This window comes from Rhopalosiphum padi, chromosome 4 (assembly GCF_020882245.1).
Source record: "Rhopalosiphum padi isolate XX-2018 chromosome 4, ASM2088224v1, whole genome shotgun sequence".
Taxonomy (NCBI): domain Eukaryota; kingdom Metazoa; phylum Arthropoda; class Insecta; order Hemiptera; family Aphididae; genus Rhopalosiphum; species Rhopalosiphum padi.
Window position 1 is genome coordinate 1833968 of NC_083600.1, and position 10590 is coordinate 1844557.

The 10590-nt window shown below is 34.4% G+C and overlaps 1 protein-coding gene across 1 annotated transcript; it reads left to right on the forward strand.

Moving 5' to 3' along the window:
• Positions 1-466: 466 nt before the first annotated feature.
• Positions 467-9833, forward strand: LOC132930862 (mucin-2-like). Its single transcript, XM_060996947.1, has 2 exons — positions 467-614; positions 1232-9833. Exons 1-2 carry the CDS (start codon positions 555-557, stop codon positions 8741-8743), a joined length of 7572 nt encoding a protein of 2523 aa, XP_060852930.1. The 5' UTR covers positions 467-554; the 3' UTR covers positions 8744-9833.
• The last annotated feature ends 757 nt before the right edge of the window (positions 9834-10590 follow it).

Consider the following 10590-nt stretch of genomic DNA (forward strand, 5'->3'; position numbering starts at 1 on the left):
GTACAAGTGTATTACCATGTAGTTTCACTTTTTGGTAGAGATCAAACGAATCAGTACTGTTTTTTGATAACAACGTTTGTATGGTTATTATAAAAATGTGTTAAAAATAATATATTAATATTGAATATAAGCCAATTGGAAAAATGGTTATAATCATGATATTTCGTATGTAATCAATTAAATAATTTTTTTTTAGTTTATTTGGAACATAGGTAACATGATATAAATACAATAAATCTGTATAATTAATAATTCTGTATAATATAATATCTTATGTTATTTATTTGAACATATGTTGTAATGACGTAAATTACAATTTATTTAAACAAACAAAAAATACTGCAATTATTTTTAATTGTTTAATTTCACGAGATTAACATTTTATATTATTGTGTATTTAAATTATTAGTTTTTTTACTTCATATAATTAATGGAACAAAATAACAATAGAAATAAATTAATAAATAATAATTCGTTCGTATCAGTGGTTAAAACATTTTATATGTGCAAAATATATTGTACTGAAGTGTTGTGAAATTGTATTTTATTTTAGAATGATATTAATTTCATATAAACATAATATAGTTAGTATACTAGTACTTGTTATTGCAGTAGTAAGTTATACAATTTTGATTATAATATTATGTAACATACAAATTAACTATATTTTTTATAAATATAAGATTTATAATTGAAAATATTTAAATAAGTGCTGAAAAATTATGAGATAAGCTAAATTTAATTGTTATATCAATTTAACTTAAGTTTAAGAACTAAATGATGACAATCTAAAATAATAATACATATTTCAGAGATACTAAAAATACATTTTTATTTTTATAGTATCTACCAATAAGTTAAACAGTAATTTTAAATTTTAAATATATTAAATTATAAATATTAAATATATGTTGAAAAAATATAAAATACAATCAAACACATTATTTGATCTATATTATTTTCAAACAATCTCACAAAGTTCTTAATATTTAAACTCTCGATAACAAAGAAAATATTATATATTTCTAAAATTATAAACATAATATCTAATTATAATAAAAGGACTAATAATTTAACTAAGGTATATAAAATAGATTGAATTAATTAGGTATTAAATGTAATATTTATCGTAAAAAACATACATAAATAGGTATAATTCATAGTATATTGTAATTTAATTTTGAAATTATTTTCACAGTGTTAATTAACTAAATTTAAATATTAATTACAGCAAACAGATACTCAACAAATTTTGAATAATAATGAATTATCCTCGTCTCATTCAAATGAACAAGTTACACAATACCAATACGAAAGAACCATTCAAACAGCTACAACTGAAAATAATCAAGATAGTTCTATAACTACAAATATAAATACTGAATTTGTACAAAAATCATATTCTAACAGTGAATTAGATCTAAATAACGCTGATACAAATGATTTAAAATCTGTAGCAAATATTGATAAAAGTTCAAAAATGAATATGTCAACGAATAAAGAAGCAGAAATAATTAATGATTACGAATTAAATAGTCTTCTTCAAACCACAAATACAGAGGTAAATATTGAAGAAAATACTGCTATAAATGGACTCAATGGAGGTAAGACCAATGGACAAGGTTATGACGCTAATGGAAATATTCCGGTAAATGACAATGATATTGCCAACAACTATCAATCGTCAAACTATTACAGTTATATGCAGTATACAATAGACCAAGAGTCTGGAAATACAGATCAACCTAATCAACCAGGAACAAGCGAAGATGTGGATAATCTAATAATACAGCGATCATTTTCATCAATGAATTTACAAAACACTGCCACATCGACGGGCACATTTAGTAACTCGCCTGGCAATCAACCAGTCACGCCGAATGGAAACACGGTTGGCACATCTAGTAGTGTAGGTGCAGGAATAAATACACCAACGAATACGAATGGATCACCATCACCAGGAACTACGACGAATACTCCATCCGGACCTACAACGCCTAATACCCCGAGCCCTAACACTGGCCCTGGCTCTCCAAACAGTAATCCAAATGGAGGTAGTTTAAGTCCGGCCACGTCGTCCCCGGGAACGAACGGTTATCCACCAAATGTTTCTCCGACCAATACAAACATAGATTTAACAAGCGGTCCATACGGTATCGGAAAACCCAATGGTTTAAACACTTATCCTTATATGCCTATAACATATCCCACAACTGGACCACCAGGAAATATGAAAAATGGTGTTCCAAATTATCCTCAACCAACTGGTGCTAATACTGGAAGTGGTGCACCTAATAGTAGTCCAAATGGCGGAACTCCAACTGTACCAACATCGAGCCCCAATTCAAATGGTTCACCTCCTTCCCCTCACGGAGATTTAACAAGTAATACCAATGGACAAGGTTATGACGCTAATGGAAATATTCCGGTAAATGACAATGATATTGCCAACAACTACCAATCGTCAAACTATTACAGTTATATGCAGTATACAATAGACCAAGAGTCTGGAAATACAGATCAACCTAATCAACCAGGAACAAGCGAAGATGTGGATAATCTAATAATACAGCGATCATTTTCATCAATGAATTTACAAAACACTGCCACATCGACGGGCACATTTAGTAACTCGCCTGGCAATCAACCAGTCACGCCGAATGGAAACACGGTTGGCACATCTAGTAGTGTAGGTGCAGGAATAAATACACCAACGAATACGAATGGATCACCATCACCAGGAACTACGACGAATACTCCATCCGGACCTACAACGCCTAATACCCCGAGCCCTAACACTGGCCCTGGCTCTCCAAACAGTAATCCAAATGGAGGTAGTTTAAGTCCGGCCACGTCGTCCCCGGGAACGAACGGTTATCCACCAAATGTTTCTCCGACCAATACAAACATAGATTTAACAAGCGGTCCATACGGTATCGGAAAACCCAATGGTTTAAACACTTATCCTTATATGCCTATAACATATCCCACAACTGGACCACCAGGAAATATGAAAAATGGTGTTCCAAATTATCCTCAACCAACTGGTGCTAATACTGGAAGTGGTGCACCTAATAGTAGTCCAAATGGCGGAACTCCAACTGTACCAACATCGAGCCCCAATTCAAATGGTTCACCTCCTTCCCCTCACGGAGATTTAACAAGTAATACCAATGGACAAGGTTATGACGCTAATGGAAATATTCCGGTAAATGACAATGATATTGCCAACAACTACCAATCGTCAAACTATTACAGTTATATGCAGTATACAATAGACCAAGAGTCTGGAAATACAGATCAACCTAATCAATCAGGAACAAGCGAAGATGTGGATAATCTAATAATACAGCGATCATTTTCATCAATGAATTTACAAAACACTGCCACATCGACGGGCACATTTAGTAACTCGCCTGGCAATCAACCAGTCACGCCGAATGGAAACACGGTTGGCACATCTAGTAGTGTAGGTGCAGGAATAAATACACCAACGAATACGAATGGATCACCATCACCAGGAACTACGACGAATACTCCATCCGGACCTACAACGCCTAATACCCCGAGCCCTAACACTGGCCCTAGCTCTCCAAACAGTAATCCAAATGGAGGTAGTTTAAGTCCGGCCACGTCGTCTCCGGGAACGAACGGTTATCCACCAAATGTTTCTCCGACCAATACAAACATAGATTTAACAAGCGGTCCATACGGTATCGGAAAACCCAATGGTTTAAACACTTATCCTTATATGCCTATAACATATCCCACAACTGGACCACCAGGAAATATGATAAATGGTGTTCCAAATTATCCTCAACCAACTGGTGCTAATACTGGAAGTGGTGCACCTAATAGTAGTCCAAATGGCGGAACTCCAACTGTACCAACATCGAGCCCCAATTCAAATGGTTCACCTCCTTTCCCTCACGGAGATTTAACAAGTAATACCAATGGACAAGGTTATGACGCTAATGGAAATATTCCGGTAAATGACAATGATATTGCCAACAACTACCAATCGTCAAACTATTACAGTTATATGCAGTATACAATAGACCAAGAGTCTGGAAATACAGATCAACCTAATCAACCAGGAACAAGCGAAGATGTGGATAATCTAATAATACAGCGATCATTTTCATCAATGAATTTACAAAACACTGCCACATCGACGGGCACATTTAGTAACTCGCCTGGCAATCAACCAGTCACGCCGAATGGAAACACGGTTGGCACATCTAGTAGTGTAGGTGCAGGAATAAATACACCAACGAATACGAATGGATCACCATCACCAGGAACTACGACGAATACTCCATCCGGACCTACAACGCCTAATACCCCGAGCCCTAACACTGGCCCTGGCTCTCCAAACAGTAATCCAAATGGAGGTAGTTTAAGTCCGGCCACGTCGTCCCCGGGAACGAACGGTTATCCACCAAATGTTTCTCCGACCAATACAAACATAGATTTAACAAGCGGTCCATACGGTATCGGAAAACCCAATGGTTTAAACACTTATCCTTATATGCCTATAACATATCCCACAACTGGACCACCAGGAAATATGAAAAATGGTGTTCCAAATTATCCTCAACCAACTGGTGCTAATACTGGAAGTGGTGCACCTAATAGTAGTCCAAATGGCGGAACTCCAACTGTACCAACATCGAGCCCCAATTCAAATGGTTCACCTCCTTCCCCTCACGGAGATTTAACAAGTAATACCAATGGACAAGGTTATGACGCTAATGGAAATATTCCGGTAAATGACAATGATATTGCCAACAACTACCAATCGTCAAACTATTACAGTTATATGCAGTATACAATAGACCAAGAGTCTGGAAATACAGATCAACCTAATCAATCAGGAACAAGCGAAGATGTGGATAATCTAATAATACAGCGATCATTTTCATCAATGAATTTACAAAACACTGCCACATCGACGGGCACATTTAGTAACTCGCCTGGCAATCAACCAGTCACGCCGAATGGAAACACGGTTGGCACATCTAGTAGTGTAGGTGCAGGAATAAATACACCAACGAATACGAATGGATCACCATCACCAGGAACTACGACGAATACTCCATCCGGACCTACAACGCCTAATACCCCGAGCCCTAACACTGGCCCTAGCTCTCCAAACAGTAATCCAAATGGAGGTAGTTTAAGTCCGGCCACGTCGTCTCCGGGAACGAACGGTTATCCACCAAATGTTTCTCCGACCAATACAAACATAGATTTAACAAGCGGTCCATACGGTATCGGAAAACCCAATGGTTTAAACACTTATCCTTATATGCCTATAACATATCCCACAACTGGACCACCAGGAAATATGATAAATGGTGTTCCAAATTATCCTCAACCAACTGGTGCTAATACTGGAAGTGGTGCACCTAATAGTAGTCCAAATGGCGGAACTCCAACTGTACCAACATCGAGCCCCAATTCAAATGGTTCACCTCCTTTCCCTCACGGAGATTTAACAAGTAATACCAATGGACAAGGTTATGACGCTAATGGAAATATTCCGGTAAATGACAATGATATTGCCAACAACTACCAATCGTCAAACTATTACAGTTATATGCAGTATACAATAGACCAAGAGTCTGGAAATACAGATCAACCTAATCAACCAGGAACAAGCGAAGATGTGGATAATCTAATAATACAGCGATCATTTTCATCAATGAATTTACAAAACACTGCCACATCGACGGGCACATTTAGTAACTCGCCTGGCAATCAACCAGTCACGCCGAATGGAAACACGGTTGGCACATCTAGTAGTGTAGGTGCAGGAATAAATACACCAACGAATACGAATGGATCACCATCACCAGGAACTACGACGAATACTCCATCCGGACCTACAACGCCTAATACCCCGAGCCCTAACACTGGCCCTGGCTCTCCAAACAGTAATCCAAATGGAGGTAGTTTAAGTCCGGCCACGTCGTCCCCGGGAACGAACGGTTATCCACCAAATGTTTCTCCGACCAATACAAACATAGATTTAACAAGCGGTCCATACGGTATCGGAAAACCCAATGGTTTAAACACTTATCCTTATATGCCTATAACATATCCCACAACTGGACCACCAGGAAATATGAAAAATGGTGTTCCAAATTATCCTCAACCAACTGGTGCTAATACTGGAAGTGGTGCACCTAATAGTAGTCCAAATGGCGGAACTCCAACTGTACCAACATCGAGCCCCAATTCAAATGGTTCACCTCCTTCCCCTCACGGAGATTTAACAAGTAATACCAATGGACAAGGTTATGACGCTAATGGAAATATTCCGGTAAATGACAATGATATTGCCAACAACTACCAATCGTCAAACTATTACAGTTATATGCAGTATACAATAGACCAAGAGTCTGGAAATACAGATCAACCTAATCAATCAGGAACAAGCGAAGATGTGGATAATCTAATAATACAGCGATCATTTTCATCAATGAATTTACAAAACACTGCCACATCGACGGGCACATTTAGTAACTCGCCTGGCAATCAACCAGTCACGCCGAATGGAAACACGGTTGGCACATCTAGTAGTGTAGGTGCAGGAATAAATACACCAACGAATACGAATGGATCACCATCACCAGGAACTACGACGAATACTCCATCCGGACCTACAACGCCTAATACCCCGAGCCCTAACACTGGCCCTAGCTCTCCAAACAGTAATCCAAATGGAGGTAGTTTAAGTCCGGCCACGTCGTCTCCGGGAACGAACGGTTATCCACCAAATGTTTCTCCGACCAATACAAACATAGATTTAACAAGCGGTCCATACGGTATCGGAAAACCCAATGGTTTAAACACTTATCCTTATATGCCTATAACATATCCCACAACTGGACCACCAGGAAATATGAAAAATGGTGTTCCAAATTATCCTCAACCAACTGGTGCTAATACTGGAAGTGGTGCACCCAATAATAATCTGAATGGTGAAATATCAAACTCAATATCCCCGCCTACTCCAAATACAGATATAAATCCCATGCTTAATGGAGGTATACCTTCTTTTAAGGGCTATGAAGATTCTTATGGTACACCACAGTCTGGATATCAACCTCCTACAGGTCAAATTCCTGATAATTATGAATCATTAAATTATAATTTTGACTATGAATTGCAGAATGTGGATTTAGATGATGTTTTGAATGATGGTCAAATAAATATAGATGGTAGATATATACCTGATAATTATGATCAATTAAATAATGATGGAGTTTATACTCCTGGATCAAACGACGATGTTGAATTTTACAATAGCTATTTTTATGAGGAGAGTTCTGTTAATTTTGAAAGACAGAATTCAAATGGTGATTATGACACCCCAAATTATGGTAGTAATGTTGATGATTATTTAGATAATATTAAGTATGATGATGAAAATCTTCCAGAACCTCTGTATGATACATATGCATCTAATTTAATTCCTGGGTATGAAAATAATCAATTGGAGTATGGTCCACCTTCTAGAGGATATTCATTTAGTGATAATGATGTTGCACCTTATGACACTGATATTTACTCTTATAATGGTTTTCCAATGTCTGAAATCAATCCTGATATATATAATTATGATAACATGCCATATGGTAATGATCAAAGCGGAATTGGAATCGATGATATAAATCATAATAACAATGAATTAAGTGAGAATGATTTTAATAAATTTCAAATTACTCAAATTTCACAAACAACTGACAGTTATTCGGATATGGATATGACGTCTGGTACATATGACTTTGTTGATGATGTTGATAGCAGTAGAGCAATTATGGATTCTAATTACATGGGACAAGTAATTGATAACACTATATATAATGGTGACGAATATATGCAATCAGCTAATGTACCAGAATATAACCAATTAAATACTGGTTATAGTACAACCTATTTGAGAAGTTCTTCAAGCACAGGAGCCAATGTTGATTTAAATGCCGCTAATTTAGATAAACAGAGTTCTGATTTAAATAGTTTGCTAATTGAAAGTGCTCAATTAAATAGGTATATGTACGCTGAAATTGATACATCAAATGTTAATACTCAAATAGGAGGGTCAACTCAAGATGGTTCTAATGGTATTCCTATTAATACTGTGGATAGTCGTTTTAATTCTATCCAAAATACAGTTGTAAGTAAAAATAATGCATTAGATGTTGGTCAAAATGTGTATGGTGCTAATGGACAAGTCATTGGAAAAATCTATAAGCCTTCTGATGCCACTAGAAAAAATAATAATCGTCATAAATATAGCGGTAGTAGTAGTTATAGCAGTCACAGTGATAGTGTGTTCTCTGATGATATTCATGCAATTGGAAATGATATTAAACGAGCTGCTCGTGATGCAATTGGTAATGTATACAATAAAACAAAGGATGCCTACGATATTACGAAAGCTGTTGGAAAAGCCATTGGAAAAGCTGTAGGAAATGTTGCTAGTGATGCTGCAAATGGAGTTGAAAATGCGGCTGACAAAATTTATCAAGGGACTAAAGATGTTGCGGAGGATATAGGAAATGCTGCTAGTACAGCTGCAGATGATGTTAAACAAACAGCCAATAACGCGTATCAGGACACAAAGGATGTTGCGAATGGCATGGGAGATGTAGCTAGTGAAGCTGGAGACGGTATTAAACAGACGGCAAATAACGCTTATCAAGGTACTAAGGATGTTTTGAATAGCGTGTGAAATGCTACTGCATACACTGGGGATCGCATTATTTATACCTAAAAAATAATTTTCGTTTGGAAAATGATAAAAATATAATGCTTATAACTGATTTAAAAGTATTTTAAACATTGTACAAACAAAAAAAGATGTCTATTCAATTTAGTAGTAAATATATATATGCATTTTCTTATATTAACTATACAAGCTATTATAATAGATACTCAAACTGAAAATTTTTTAATTGTTAATCATGCAGTATGATATGTTATAGTTTAAGTTTATTATTTTTATAAAATGTAAAAATAATATTTTTTCATATAAATTAACGAAACTTTATATGATTCCTAAATTAAGCAATTAAAATATTTAACTGAACATTTATTTTTATCTTTAAATCTGATTAGTTTTATTGATAAAATATTAAACATCAAAATCAAATTCATGAATTTTTGCAGTGATGGAATATGGATGGCTGAGATTAATAATATTGCCTATCTTAGGAATGAATATTTTATTTATGTATATCGTATATGAGATAAGAGCATATTAATTTGATATTATAAATTAGAAACGTATACAGTTTAATTAATAAATCTCTAAATTATATCTTAAAGGAACACAGATCATTCAGGTCCATTTCCCTAGTATCTCTTCTTTCCTTGGATGTATGGACTCAAATTGGAAGCTTTTTTATATTGGTATGTGCTCAATTTCACCTTTTTTCCGTTTGTGCAGAAATTTCTATGATTAACTAATTATTATTATTATTTTATCGGCATAATATAAAATAATAATTCACTCCACTTCAATATTATCCATTCTATAGGACCGAGTGATTCATGGCCTGCACCTTTTTTTGACATTGATGCTCTATTACTTTCATATTTTATCTGGATAAATTTAGTCAAGTTCTGTTCCGAGAGTTTTAAATAAAAACGGTGCGGGGTATGAATTCCTATGTATCACTATGCAGATAAAAACGATTCATATGTACACTAGTTATTTTTTGTTTTTTTTTTTTAGATTGAAATAACTTATTACTTAGAATTTATTTATAAATTTATGTAGATAATCATAGTAATACAATAAAATGAAAAAAAAAATCACAGATATATATATTATTAACCTTAAAATCTATTTATGTTACCACCTTTTGAAGTAATAAAAACCTCTTCGAATTTAAACTTCAGGGTTTCTGGTAGCGAATTAGATCTAGTTGATACTTTGTGCGGTCAAAAGTAAAAAATTCCAAACAATTTTCAAATGAATTGGGAAAAACAAAAAACAATTCAAGAAAAATTAGAATTTTTACGTAAAACTGCTTTTCAACAAATTTGTTTTTGTTTTATTGTTATAATTTAAAAACAAATAACCCTAGATGTTTAAAATTTTCATCGAATGCATGTATAATAATTTTATATACGTGATAACATTTTCTAAATATATCGACTCTCTTAGCAGTTTATAGATATTTGATTTTTTTTTTCTAAAAATGTCTATATTATTGTATTAATGTGTAAAAATGCTTGAAAATGTAATACAAGATTAATATTTTTTCTATGGATATATAAAGTTTTTTTAAAAAATATTTTAACTGGCGGTCTGACACATAATCGCACTTTTGTAGTAGGTATTATTGTGTTGACAGATGTTCAAACTAAAAGAATTCTGGAGCAAAATTTAATTTTTTCATTAATTAATGTAATATGATAAAACCAACTCAAATGTATGTTTACTGTTGTAAATTTTATGTACAGCTTTCCATTACAAGATGAAGTAAGAAATGCATTGTGGGTAAATATATTTTTTATAATTCTGCTTATATTGTACTATTGTCTCAAAGTGGGTATAAATTATTTAATAAA

Bases quoted from the DNA above. Each gene is read 5' to 3' on its own strand.
- LOC132930862 (XM_060996947.1), top strand. From the start codon at position 555: ATGATATTAATTTCATATAAACATAATATAGTTAGTATACTAGTACTT. The intron at 615-1,231 runs GTAAGTTATACA...TATTAATTACAG, and splicing joins TAGTACTTGTTATTGCAGTA to CAAACAGATACTCAACAAAT.